The sequence below is a fragment of the Micrasema longulum genome, unplaced genomic scaffold (assembly GCF_059751315.1).
Source record: "Micrasema longulum isolate JH-2025_06_02 unplaced genomic scaffold, ASM5975131v1 h1tg000859l, whole genome shotgun sequence".
Lineage (NCBI taxonomy): Eukaryota > Metazoa > Arthropoda > Insecta > Trichoptera > Brachycentridae > Micrasema > Micrasema longulum.
The window spans coordinates 675,031-690,133 of NW_028278051.1; the positions used below are offsets into that span (position 1 = coordinate 675,031).

At 33.3% G+C, this 15,103-nt stretch overlaps 1 protein-coding gene and 1 long non-coding RNA gene across 4 annotated transcripts in view; one reads left to right on the top strand and one right to left on the bottom strand.

Annotated features, from left to right (window-relative positions):
• pbl (epithelial cell transforming 2 pebble) overlaps positions 1-15,103 on the bottom strand; it is a 149,370-nt gene that overhangs the window by 98,067 nt on the left and 36,200 nt on the right. For all 3 annotated transcript variants that reach the window (XM_088231180.1, XM_088231179.1, XM_088231178.1), the window contains exon 2: positions 2,285-2,525. In XM_088231180.1, the coding sequence (XP_088087306.1) occupies positions 2,285-2,525 (241 nt within the window). The remainder of the gene's footprint in view (positions 1-2,284; positions 2,526-15,103) is intronic.
• On the top strand, positions 11,206-12,709 carry LOC148278576 (uncharacterized). Its single transcript, XR_015823156.1, has 2 exons — positions 11,206-12,489; positions 12,533-12,709. It is a non-coding gene; the product is annotated as an uncharacterized LOC148278576 (long non-coding RNA).

Consider the following 15,103-nt stretch of genomic DNA (forward strand, 5'->3'; position numbering starts at 1 on the left):
GGCGCTGACGCGCTTTATTAAAATTTATATTTATATTAGGATAAAAATACAAACGGTGGAAATGATTTAAAATAAAGGGTAGTTATTTATTTGTTTTTCTGTAAATAAAGTTAAAATAAAACATTATTATGGTTAGTCAAATATAATGGTAAGCTGTGCATAATAGCTTCTATACACAGTTCGCCCCTGAAGTGTACGCGTTAACAGGTATATGTACGAAAATGCAAGTTACATTCTAACATCTGCATTCTAATAACGGAGTATACATACATTAATTTAACGAGTTACATTCGATAAAAAAGAAAAAAATAAGAAAACGTTTTAAAAATATAAACGGTTTTGGTAATCCTACTTATCAAGAATAAGATAAGATAATTAATAAGAAGATAATAATAGCGTTAAATTAAAAAAAATATGAGTACTAGCTGACCCAACAGACGTTGCCCTGCCCGAACGTTGGCTTGCCTTGGAAAAATACTTTTTATTGATAAGTAGGTAGGTACCTAGGTACTTGCTTGTGATTGAATTCCAAAACTAAAAATGTTTAATATTCAAATATTAAATTTAAGTAGGTACTTGTTTATGGTTGAAATCTGAAAGATGAAATAAATATTTTTTCAAATATGGCATTCTTTTTGCAAACGTCAAACTCCGGTCGTCTCACCAACAAAGGGGTGTACTTATGTAGGAATACGATTTTTAAAAATGTATTGAATTTAATATTATTTTAGTGTTACCATAAGTCCAATAAAAATAAATAAATGGGTAGAAATTATAAGGAGTTAAAGGAAAGAATCTGATTAAGATCCACAAAAAACGAATTATGTTTGTAAACATTCAAAAACAAACTTTTTTTTACACACAAAAAATCAACATCTTTCCATTTTTTTGCAAATGCATTCTCCTCAAATGCAACCCTGGTAGATCGATGAATAAAACATTTATGCTCCTAACTTCTTTTTAACATATTCGATTAAAGATTTTAATATCTACGAACACGCACAGCGCAAAGATCTATATTTCTCTGAAAACCGCACGTAAATCGGTTAAGCCGTTTAGAAAGAGTACGGTGACATCACACGCACAGAGGAATTATATATATAAAGATATTAGTAGAAAAAAGGATGCAATTTAGAAAGAAAAAAAACAGAATCCCAAAATTGCACTATGTATAAAGGTTTGAAAATGTACTAAGAGATGCCTGAATGTTTGAAGAAAGAAAAGAATTTGAATGAATTTTCAAATGAACGTTATGTTTACTGTAAGATATGTAATTAAATTAAGGGTAAATATTAGAAAAATATTTTTTTTATTTATGAATTTCATAAAAGGTACATGTTTAAAAAAATTCTATACACATCTAGTAAATGTTATCACTCTAACTCTCCAAAAAAGAGACTAACTCTTGTGCTTGGAGAGTGACTTACACTGTTGTAGTTGTTTATTGTTTATTATAAGAGTTTAAATAATTTTAAATACAAATACAAGAAAAAAAAACATAGGATATATAAAGAAAAAACATAAAACAATAATACATTCATACTAATTAAAATTTAATGTAGTTTTTACACTATGTAATATAAGTTAACTTAAGAAATGAATAAATAAATAAATCTTGCAGTAAGTAATGTAACGTAACGTATTTATCTCAACTAATAAACAATACATATAAAAGGTAATTTCATAAACAAAACATTGTTATAAAATCCAGACGCTTTCAGGTGACACTCTATCTACCTATACGAATATATGTTTTTAACAAAAATCACCCAAGAAACGATGCGATGGACCCAGCATCCCTAATCGAATTGAATCGGGTTGTGGTCCCGTGGCTAGTGTCTCGGACTCACGGATCGAGGGTCCGTGGTTCGAATCCCACTCTACCCCAACTTGATTCCCATTTTATAATAGTGAGTTATTTACAACTTGTTGAAAATGGCCCTCAAAAATAAATATTTGCGTAAATTACAAGAACGCAAATATTTCTTTTTATATAAAAAAAAACTCTTTAAGATACAGATTGTTTTAAGTTGCCTGGATTCGTGTATGCCATATGCGTAAGATCTTTAAAAAAAATATCTTTATTAGATATTACCGTTTGTTCCGTCCTGCAAAAACCCTCTGGGCGTAGATAGATAATAAACAATCATAATAATAAAATTAATATTTTTAAGGTTAATTCCTTCAACTGTAGTGTAGTACTTTACTATAGATACTCACTAGATACACTATATAATCGGATATAATACTTCAACTACAGAGCTGATTCAAAGTGGGATCTCACCTCTGCTTCGCTTTGTAGAGCTCCTCGAACGCGGGCCCGGCGAACTCGCCCAGCACGAAGTACGTGCGGGGGGCGGCGGGCGCGGCCTCGGCCAGCGCGTCCAGCGGCTGCTCGCGCAGCAGCACCGGCAGGCCGAAGGAGGCGGCCGCGCGGCCCGCCGCCGGCTCGCGGGACAAGCGCCCCACGAGGCAGAGCCGCGCGCGGCCGGCCGCCGGCTCCGGCTCGGCCGCCACACTGCCGCCTGCGAAATAACACATAATTTAGAGAAGGGGTGTGACAATCACGGGCGCTGTTGCACTATCATAGGCCTCAATAACAATGGAAGGACTAACACGTCAAAGCTTCACCTTGACGGTATGGTTAAAGATAAATTCTCCCTAACGATTACGAAGATACACTACCGATCCCTTCACCGTCAGGTTTTAATGTAAGTACACCGACGGGTCTAGAACCCCTCGATACGTTTATATACGCATTAAAAGTAACAAAAATTTTGCTCCACTGATCAATTTTTCCTTTAAATACGGTTTATTTCCATTTTAATCGTTCTGAGGTTGGCAAGCCAATAAAAATATGAGAGAAATAATATATGTTTTGAAGTCGAATTAAATTCTCACATAACTGTCAATTTTGAAAACGAACGGCTGATACAAAAAATAATGTCACTAGATTCTACCTTATTAACATATAAGAGTAACTAGGCGTTAGAAAATTGCCTGTATAAAAAAATAATTAGTTTTTATCTTTTTTTTATATCCGTTTTACTATCTTTCTGAGTGGTATCGAGACATTAAAGGAGTCGGCTTCGTAATCAATCGGTTGATAAATACAGACGACCGTTAAGCGTACCGTCTAGGCAATTACCAAAAGTCGTATAAAAATCATGTTTAAGCGAGCATTTTTTGCTTGAATTGGGATTTTTTAAAGTTTATAATCGCTTTGAAGTGGGCACTTTCTATCACAGAAGCCTATTTAAAACATAAATAAGAACTATTTTAAATGTTAATGAAGTAAGGAACGCGGACTAATTTTCGCGGTCATTCAATGTTTCGTTTCGATCATATGATGACGAAATAGGTTTGGGAAATGTGTATGTTTAAACATAGGCAGAATGGTAAATGCTACGCAGTGTTGCAAGTGGCCACTTGAACCAGCCAATGACTAGACTGGACTGGCCTGGACTTCCATATTCCCATCTCAAAACGGTTTTCCCTCTCTGTTACAACAAATTTAGACTATTGTTTAAATAATTTTCGGTTTCAGCTGAAAATCTTGTTTCTGTAAGTCACTAGTTAAGATTAAACTTTTGTTCTTTACGGCACAAAAGGATTATGTTTGTTATTGGCGTTATAATACATAATACATATAACAGGAGTTTAAAAAAATACAATAGAAATGCCCGAAAAGCCAGCCAATCGTATCACGAATAAATCCGTTGGAATTTTCTCTAGATAAGCCACGCGCGAAAACACGTTTATCTTGTGATGAAATTATCTTCATAGATTGGACACGTTATTAGAAAGCGCCCGAGTCTTGTACACCCGGTGAGCATTGTAAACAACTGCTGAAGAGACCTTGCGACATTGACCCACGTACAAAGTTCACAGATAAGACGGTTATTATAACGCAATTAAAATATTAATGTGAAGTTTAAAAGTAAGATAGTGAATTAATAATTTTTATTCGAAAGAAATGTTTGATATTCAGTATTATTTTTTAGCTGTTTTCATAGATGGGTTACTTTTTACAAATAAAACAAAATATTAAAGGCGTTTAATTCGAACAACATCAATCCGGGGGGTAATTACAAACGCTATCTTCATCGTTAGGTTTATATCGAGACGGTACAAATAAAAGTATATTTGTCGGTAACCTATAATTGAAAATATCGAGCCATAATCGGCAGAACAACGTAAGTGACAAATAGTGAATTGTGCAGAAGGTTTTTTTTGTAATGCTTGTCACAAGTGGCAAAATTGCCAGTTCACAACGGAGTCCTGGTCCCGTCCCTGATGTATGGGAGCGAAGTATGGACTTGGAAAAACAGGGATGAAAGTAGGCTGAATGTTGTCGAAATGCGATCTCTCGGGCGAATGTGTGGTAAAACTATGTACGAAAGATGCACAAATGTTGAGATTCGTGCATTATGTAAGGCTGAGACGAGCATTATCGACAAAATCAAGAAAGGAGCTCTGCGCTGGTCTGGACATGTAGAACGAATGGACAGCGAGAGAACGGCTAAGAATATTTACAATGCGAATGTTGATGGATGCAGAAATAGAGGAAGACCGAGAAAGACATGGCATGACCACATCCAACAAATACTTAAAGATGGACATGTCAAAAGTCGGAATAATCGGCGCGCGTGCATGAGAAGATGTATGAATGTAGAGGAAGCGAGATCTGTATGCAAAGATAAAGTGTTGTGGCGTTCTATCCTCTCTGCCTACTCTTACGAGGAAACGGCGTGATGGTTTGTTTGTTTTGTTTTTTTTTTTGTTCCAAATATATTTTTTTAATAATTCGGTAAATGGGATTTATAATGGTTGCTTACTGCAAATACTGAAATGACAACCAAATTGTTTAAATACTTTCCGATTTTAAGATAATGGCGGTAACGCTGTTTTGCCTATAACTTAGTGGTGCGAGCTAGCGTAACCGCCTACATTGTCGTCGGTTACGTTATTTTGCTTAGCTTAAAGACAACGTCAACGTATTTTTTTAAAGAGCAGAAAATAATACATAGAAAACTATAATTTAAAAAATTGAAAAAAATGTTTTTTTTTACAATATACATAAGAGGTAAAACAGAGTATTCAAAAATAAAGGATACATAGCAATGAAATACATATTAATAATAAAAATAGTAAACAAAAAATCCCACTAAGGCATGGCCGGTTCGTGGGTATACAAGAAAATGTTAGTGAATTTTTGTCCTATAATTTTGGTTTATTTGTAAATATTGTTTTTTTTTGTTGTTATAATGGCTATTGTTTTCTTTCAATAAATAAAAATTAATATCCTTAAATGTGGCAGGTGAATTTCATAGAGCTATGTTGTTTTTAACACTTGTGCAAGGGGCAATAAGGAACACTTTTCCTTTTAAAAAACGCAATTCGCCAAAAATGTCGCTGACGTTGTTCTGCCGATTATGTCTCAATATTTAGAAAAAAAAATGTAAATATATGTATAGAAAATATTTCCCTTTAATTTTGAATTTTACAGCGTTCCGCGTTGTCGATAAAGCAGTGCTTCAGAGTTAGACGGTAAAACAGAAAAAAACAAGATGGCGAAATTACGTCAGATTTTTACATGGCCAAAGTAAATAAAGAATATAGATTGTTGGAATATATCATAAGAGCAAATTGGAAAGAAAATTACTTTATGAACTTAAATGCCGTTTCTTTGTTTTTACAGAGCAACACAAGTACCTATGTTATTAGTCAATCAATTGAAAGAAATTAATATTATACATATTCCATTTTTCACACAGAAAACTTTTATATACAAAGTAAAATTAATTTTTGTGTATGAAAAATATAATATGTTTATAATTTATTTTGTTCTAAACATGTTTAATTACACGTTATCGACGAAAATACTTTGAATTTTCATACAAATATACACATTTTCGTACCTAAATATCGATATTAGTTTATACCGTATCGGAATATACCGACAAAGATAGCCGTTCATAATCGCAGCCCAGGGGTGCTATTCTGAACCACTCTCGCGGCACGAGAAAACAGTATTTCTCATGTATTTTGTATGTAAATACGCGAGATAATACGGCCGCGAGAGCGTTTGGAATACCAGCCAAGAAGCCCTTTAGCAATAGCTTGATATTATGAAGGCATAACAATCTCCAACAGCAAGACTATTTATAAATATCTCACGTTTGTGGAGCTTCCTGATTATAATAAAATTAAAATAAATTATTAATAGGTAAGTGCTCAATAAATTATCTATAAAGCTTAATAAATTTAAGTTATATAACGATTTGAAACTATCCGTGCATTATGTAAGGCTGAGATAAGCATACATGGATGGTATTATGCAAAAACGTATCAAGACACAAACTCGAAAAAATGAATAAAAGCCAGAATTACGATTCAAAGGAGATATTCTTATTTTGAAAAAGTGGTTTGACGAGTTTAAACTTACAAATTCTCTGTAATACGTCGATATTTTGAAACAGAGCAATCTCCTTAATCTGTCTTCATTGGAGAGACGTAGAACTGTGATGGACCTTATATGCATTTTCAAAATACTTAATGCTTTAAGTGATGTCCCATCTCTGTTGCAATCAATTTCTATTCATGTTCCCAACCGTGTCACCAGAAGTCAAAATCTGCTATTTATAAAACCTTCTAAGAGCAACTTTGGTTTTTATGCCCCAATGTCCAGAATGTGTAGATTAGTCAATTCATCACACGACTTGGAATTTTTTGGGATAGATCTTCCGGCTTTTCGTAGATCTCTTCGCGACTAAACAGTGTGGGAAGAAGTTGGATTGGCATGGTTTAGCTCGAAGTCTTAAGTTTTTCGTTTTTATGAATATATTGTATATAATTATTGTTTTACCCTTGTTTGTCTTTGCTAAATAGTTTAATGTTATTTTTGTTCAGTTTCTTGCATTTATGTTTCTTCATGTAACTGTTGTAATTGGCTTAGGGCCGGTTGCATCAAAGTTGGTATAAATTTAGTTTGATATTTAAACTTAGTTAAGGCTCAAAATCTGGTAACTGAAAAATTCCGTTGCATCAACATTATTTTAGTTAAGTTAAAGTTAAGAATGTTGCCACTGTAAAGGTTCAAGTTTCACCCTAAAAATTGTTGGGTTTTTTGCGCAAGCACGTATGTTTATTTACATGCCCCGCGACGCGTCTTTGGGCACAAACGTTTAAATTTCGTTCCAATTTTGTGTGCGAAAGGGCGAAGCAACACTGCGCATTCGGAGAAGAAAAGAACAAAAGGGACATCGTCCTTTTTGAACTAGATAAAAAAATAAAAGAGCAAAAACTAAAACAAAATAAAGAACTTTTTACTCTAGAAATACAGCAAAAAAAAATGCAATTTTACGGGCAACTATGGCAGCCTTAAATGCCCAGAAAGAGTTAGCTGAGCTCAATCTAGCTCTATTTAAAAATAAATAAACAGCATTTCAATACAGTGATGATTTAGATTTATTTTACACCACGCCGCTGATGATCAAGTCCTGTGTTTTGAAAAATAATTAACAATTAAAAATTCAAATAATTATTAGTTCTTCGTATTTTGACATTCAAAATCTTGCGATAAAGTCGGACTCTTCCCACAAAAAATGGTCCGTTCGTGGTTTGGACAGTTTTTTTTTCGGTTTAGAATATACTCGATGATAAATTCGTCATCGGAAGACGAAAAATCAGATAAAATTGACATTTTGTGCAACTTTTCACAGATCGATCAACAGATTTCAACACTCACGACGCATTTTTGACAGATGGCAGATCGCATTTAACTTTAAACGGTCCCATGGCGGCCGGTCAAATAAAAGAAACTTTTTTGTTAATATTTAGTTAACTTTTTTTGATGCAACGCATTTTGACATAAAAGTAACTTTTATTTGACTTTAGCCCTGACTTTAACTTAACTTTTGTCGATGCAACCGGCCCTTAGGCCGTATATATAATAAATAAATAAACGTGTTAACCAAAAACCATGTAACTGGACTAAAAACAATGTAAAACTGCTGTAAGATGCTTAACGTATTGTTGCGAATTAATATCAATATGTTGCTAAAATGATCAAAATATTGCAAAAATGTGTTAACCTCGCAATAAACGCTTTCTTTGCCACATTTGCCGACAAGTCGTCGCTGCGCCGGCAATATAATTTAAGTGTCATTTTGTTTTTTTTTAAGGAGATAATTTAAACAATGTATCTTTTGATGATGGATTTTATTTTTAAATACATTTCCATTGAAGACAAAAAGGAAAAATGCGTAATTTTATTTTGACAAAATATTAAACTATGTTTTTTAAAAAAAAATTGTGTAATCTTAATAAGAAGTTAAAATACTTTTTGAATCGGGTTGTGGTCCCGTGGCTAGTGTTTCGGACTCACGAACCAAAGGTCCGTGGTTCGAATCCCACTCTACCCCGACTCGATTCCATTTTCTAATAGTGAGTTATTTACAACTCGTTGAAAATGGCCCTCAAAATCAAATATTCTGGTAAATCATAAGAACGCAAATATTTCTTTTTTAAAAAAATAAATAAATCACAGATATTGCCGACGCAACGACGAAGTGCTAGTTTGTTCATTACAAACTGCAGCAATTTTTTTTGGATTTGGAGATTCACATTGGAAGTAAGTTCAAAGGTATGTTAAACGTCTGGTTTGGAACATTAAGCTTTTATTTTTTTTTTTAAATTACCCAAATAAGTTTTTTTTTTGAGAATTAATACAATCAAAAACATATTTATTACAAAGGTCACAGTTTTTAAAGTGTTCTGTAAAAATGTGTAATCCCACTTTTAATTTTTATATTAAAAAAAATAAAATATATATAAATATATATTAATTTTATCACCTTTTTCGTTCTATTAAGTACTTTTAATATATTAAACTAAGCAGTCGAGCTAAAATATTATCATATTTTTGACAAATGTGCCTGATGTTACACATCAATTATCTCAGTTTGAGGTTGTTGTGGCTTAACACGTTTTTGCATAACACCGTCCACATAAGAATACGACGAAATCAAGAAAGGAGTTCTGCGTTGGTAGGTCGAATGGACGGCGAAAGAACGGCTTAAAAAATCGAAAGCTTTGAAACCGGTCGGCTGAAAAAAAAACAGTGATTTAAAAAAGCCTGTTTTATTATTATTGTCATTAATTATATGTTTAATTAAAATATAAACTTTTTGTTTTTAACCTCTTATTTTTTATTTAATTATCAACGGTTTCTGGGCTACACGTGCTCGTTAATCAATATTTAATTGAGAATCGAATATAAATACTATTTTATGTAATAATTTTAACAATTTCTCGAGTCTAATTCACATGGAGGTAATAAATCAATTCTTTGTGTCAAGTAACATTTTGTGTTTGTGGTATGTCACTACATACCTATAGGGGTTAAATGGAATGTAATAATTGAATTTCAATTTTTAAATGAACGCCATATAACCAACCAGGGTTGCCAATTTGTGGGGAATTCCCCAAACTGCAGGGAAACCGTGTCGGAAATCGATCCCGAGACCTCTTGTATGGTAGGCAATCGCGCTGACCATTACAACACGAGGCCGACTATGACTACGAATGTACTATGTTAATTAATAAAAAAAAATCTGCGCAACTTGGCCCTTTGACTGCAGTTGGACGGACATCCTCTCACCAGTACCGCGAGCCGGAAGCCAACTGTAGCCGCTACAGTTATGGCGGCAGCGGGCGGGGGACAGAGGACACTGCGGACAGCGCTAAACCGGCCCATTGTTTCGATCCTATCATCATTGCGGATCCTAAATTGGCCACACGTACCCGACAATTGGCCGTTTACACTACCATACGCGGAGGCCGTATACATATGTATGTAATAGTTTAAATGAAATACAGTCGTTAAACTATCAACGTGTTTTTGGTACAAGACGTTGAACCGCGACAAGTCACTGACTTTAACAGAAATTTAATAGAATAAAGTTACGTAATTTGTTGTGATATTAATTTAATAACTAAAAAGAAACATAATATGTGGTTTGTACACGTTAAAATGTTGAACTTTTATTTCAAGATTATTTTATTTCTGAGATTTTTATTTAAACTTTTTTTTCTCAAATATCACGCATTGTAATATAATTTGCACTATAATCATACATTTTATAAAAAAAAACTACTTTTATGAAACGGGGGAATAAATACACCTAGACAATTATTTATTTGTGTTAAAAACTGTTACACATATGTTTTAAAACACATAAGAAAAATATTATAAATTAAGATAACATAATCTTATTGTATTTTTATTCGTATACATAAACATAAAAATCAATTTTAAAAATATATTTACAAGAGAAAAAAAATATTTTTCAAGCAGTAATTTTGACTTGTTCAACAGATTAACACAATGATGATATTGAGTAGTTTTTTAAATATTTTTTAACAGACTATCAAATTACACTTTTAAAAAAAAAATGTGGATTTATTAACAGCGCTACAATTTTTTTAAGTTTTGTAAAACTGAAATTATTCCGCCTGTGACGTCACAAGTTCTAGTCGGAGGGTTCTGCTGATTGGTGAGTTGGATTCTCGGAAACCGGAAATTTATCACAACACTCATTGATTCAAACTCATGTATATTTATTTATTGGTTGGAATTGCTGGAGCAACTTTTAACATGATGCGTGTTGTCTGGAACTCTAGTTTATACTCAAAACGAAATGCCGATTATTCAACTCTTGTATACTGCCAGTTCTCCTATATGGGTGGCACCTTGCCAAAGCTCAAAACACCAAACTTCTGAATTTTGAGAGTAAGTGCTTGAGAAGAATATTAGGTATGAGGTGGTTCGATTTTATAACTAATACTGAAGTCCGAGAACGGACGCAGCAGCCTCCTATAACGAGCGTCTTGAGCATGCGGCGGCGGACCTAGATTGGACACGTGCTGCGCATGCCTCGGGAGAACCTAAACCCTAGTTGCCTGTTCTTTAAACCTGCGGTATCACGCCGTCCTGGAAGGTCGTCAATGACGATCTTTAGACTTTTCGGCGGAATTAAGGGGCGCTGGATTGACATGGGAAGAAGCGAGAGTGCTGGCTGGCGATAGGGTCTCCTGGAGGCAACTGGTGATGTCCACATGCTCCACTTAGGAGCGGATGTGGAAAAGAAGAAGAAGAAAATAAGATTCTTGAGAACTTGTGACGTCGTTCAAAGTAGTTAATTTTTTTATTTTTTTTATACCTTTTCGAGAAACTAAGCCATACAATTAAACGCTCTAATTTTCATTGCGAGTAAGAAATCATTTTTGTATCCAATTTCACAAATTTGATGATGTCGGCCGTGACAAGACATGTTTTGTCGTGCTGTAGAGAAAAATTATTTTTAACTGTGTATTCAATTTGTCTAAAATAATATTCCAGTGTTTCCAATGGACGAAAACAAAATGACATCCAATTTATGAAATACTTCCGGAATACACCAGGAAGTTCCTGAACTACTGTTTCGAATTATGTAATTTATTCAGTATATAATGTGAGTCACATTTTTAAAAATCTAGCAGTAAAGCAGAGATAAAGAAAAAAACTCAGGAGAATAGATAATATCGAGGCTTTACTAACAGAATGCATTAAGTCATTAAGGTGATTCTTAACGAAAATATGAAACTAATTATTCAAAGACGGCGCTTTTATCATTTTTTATTTTAAAAAGTCAATTTTTACGTTTATTTTCAATGGAAATTTTACAAAACTTGGTTTGCGAAAATTTTACACTATATTGATTGTTACAAATACAATAACAATATAATTTTGGCCCTTTTCACAAAATGGTGCACAAAACAAAAAATAAGATAAGTTATTAGGCTTACGCCTTTAACAAAGTATAAAATAATAATAAAAAACAATTATAATGAAACAAAACACCTGTACACACAAGTGAAGAAAATATAGATACATAAAATCAGCAGAAAATAAAAAAATAACAAACGAAAATCAACAAGAAATTATAGCATAGGTATGCAAAAAATCAACAATAAATAAAGAGTTCAAATATAAAAAATATTGAAGTAAAGGAGGCGATGTATCATAGTACAAACAGTAAAACAAGTATAACACGTTTTTACATTTTTGTACATTTTATAATTGAGAAAAGAAGTGATTAAAAAGTAATGTATATAAAGAGTATAAAGATAAATTAAATCAATCTAAATTTCCATGCTTGTTAGGTAACATGTGGAGCCGCGGAATAGGCGAGAACATATTTAGCATAGTTTTAACTATGCAAATCAACGGAAAAAGTTGTATTTTGTCTCGTCCCACGCTGTCTTGCATAAAAATTCACACAATTTAAAAGTTCGGGACTGTCAAGAACATTATTTAATAACTTGAAAAGCAGCACTGAATCTGGAATTTCCCTTCTATCACTAATACATATTAATTTTAACTGCTTTATTCAACTTTGGAACGTTTTATTCGAATTCATCAATCTTTATGGATGATGAAAGCGGGTGATAGGAAGGAATGGAGGCGTTTGGAAGAGCCTTTATCCAGTAGTGGAGAGAACAAGGCTAAAGAAGAAGAAGAAGAATCTTAAAAACTTGTGTTGGACCTTCTCCACGCTGTTTATATGAGTAACTTAATGAGGAGACTAAACTGAGGACCCATATTCTAACTGACTTATATGTCAACGGTTATGTGTGAATTAAGGATTGTAACAATGTTCTAATCAATTATTAACATATTACAACAGAGATGAAGAACATTTAAGAGAAGGTAATATAGAAGTCCAGGCATCTACAGGGCTTATGACCTGTCAATGGCTGGTTTAAGTGGTTTAAGTGTTTTGTTGAAATTATAAGAAAAATATTTTGTACTTTTAAATAAAACCAAGAAAAGAAAAGAAAAAAAAACATTAATAAAGAAATTTAAACAATTTTGAAGAATGAATACTAATTGATCTAGAACTACTAGGTACTAGCTTCTCCTACCCATGAAATTATGTGGGGAATTTGTGGAAAATCGGGACTTTTCATGAATTTGATCCAGATTTTTGGGGAATTTAGAAAATTAGCATTGGCAACGCTGGTCGTCACCTTTGCTGACAACTGTCATTCTAATCGAGCTATATTTTAAGGACTATAGGTACTGAAATACTCACTGTCATTGGTGGCCGGCGAGATTCCAAATATCCGTTGTGCATATCCAAAAACCCCTCCAAACATCATCCGCCGGGGTTCCCTGAGGTTCCCCCATTTCATGGGTCGCGCGTCACATCACTCCCGCGCCCCACACTCGGGCACTCTTCACTTTCACGGAATTACGTGGGCGCGGAACATGACGACGTAATATCACGAAAACAATCCACTACAGAAAAAATAAATTGTTACTACGAGCAGTGCGCATCAAAAGTACGAAACAAGAGCATTTAATTTCATTTCAACAAAAAAAATATAAACCAGAATATTTTTAATTTGACGCACTAGAAAAAATCATTAAGGTTAATATTGGAAAACTAAAAAAGATCTTAATAATTCATTAATAAACAACAATGCCGCGCGTATACACAGACTAGGAAACGATTGTACCTTTTATATCGACATTTTTAACTAGAGTCTGTGAATTCAAATCATCTCTTTATAAATATTTTATGATGCTCTATAGTTAATAAACTTAGATTATTTGCAAAAGCTACTTACGCTAATGATCTGGTATTTATTCATTATATATTTTTTATATCTTTTGTATGCTGACAAACATACATGTATCTATATATTTCTTGTTATTTTTCATTTTATACCCATGTTTTAATATTGTTTTTAAATTTTTGTATATGTAACTAACTCATTATTTTGTTTATTTTATACAGGGTGTTCTTGAAACCCTGTCACATTCAAAGCCACGTTGATCAGCACGGGCAAGAAGACATATTAGCATATTTAAAAAAATATTTAGAACAAAAAAAATATTAAAAAATAAAATATTTAAAAAAAACAAATAGTTGCTTTTTTCTGCAAAGGAGAAGTGAGGGGAGCGCGGCGCAGTATCAGACTCCCCCCTTCCCTCTCCTCGTTTCTCCCCTGCAGAAGTGGGTAACCATTTGCTTTTTTTCATATTTAATTTTTTTAAATTTTATTCGTTCTAAAAAATTATTTTAATGTGCCAATATGTCTTCTTCGTCATGCTGATCATCGTGGTTTCGGATGTGACAGGATGTAATAAACACCCTGTATTGTAAAAGGCCTTGTGGCGTGGTATAAATAAATAACATCTCATAATTTGAATAGTAAAAATACGCATCTTATTTCCACTTTTATTTAAAATTTTCACCAGCGACCGGATTTCGTCGTGGGCCGACATCGTCAGACTGGTCCACGAAGCTCGGTCACTGGTGAAAATTTAAATGAAAGGGGAATTGGACCAATTACGTATTTTTATCGTTGTAATTAAAATGCAGTTCCACCAAGAAATGTCGGTAGAAAAACTCAATGTACATCTCTTAATGTCTAAAAAATAGTTTTCTTCGTTGCTATTTTGTTATGAGTTAAGTCCTGATGATGAGGTAGGAACCTCGAAAACAGTCAAAATATAACTTGATATTAAAATGGTTTGTAAAAAAATGTAAAAAAATAAGTGAATCATGAAATGTTTTACTTGTGGAGTTATTAATTTGTTTTTCATTTTGTAAATATTACAAAATTTTAAGGGTTTTTTTTTCACTACAGCAGCCGAGGAGGCCCAATGACAGTGGTGAATTACAGAAAAGAACACCAAGGCTTGAATCACATTATTTTTTTGTGTTCTCCCAGGGAATCGATCCCGGAACCTTTCGAGGGTGAGTCAAGTGTCTTAGCCATTACGCCACGAAGGCCGCCTTTATTAATTTATTACAGAAGTACAAAAGTACATAATTTGATACTTGGGTTGGTAACATATTTTTTTCAAACCTGTAATATAAAGCCTATATATAACCTAACCGAAATCGAATTTTTAAGAAAGTCAATGACACATTTTTCGCACATACGTCGTTGTTCTACGATCACGACGATTTGTAAAACAAATGTTTTTTTGATAAATTAAATAAATATTATCTGTTTATGTTAGTCTAGATCAGGACTGTCCAAA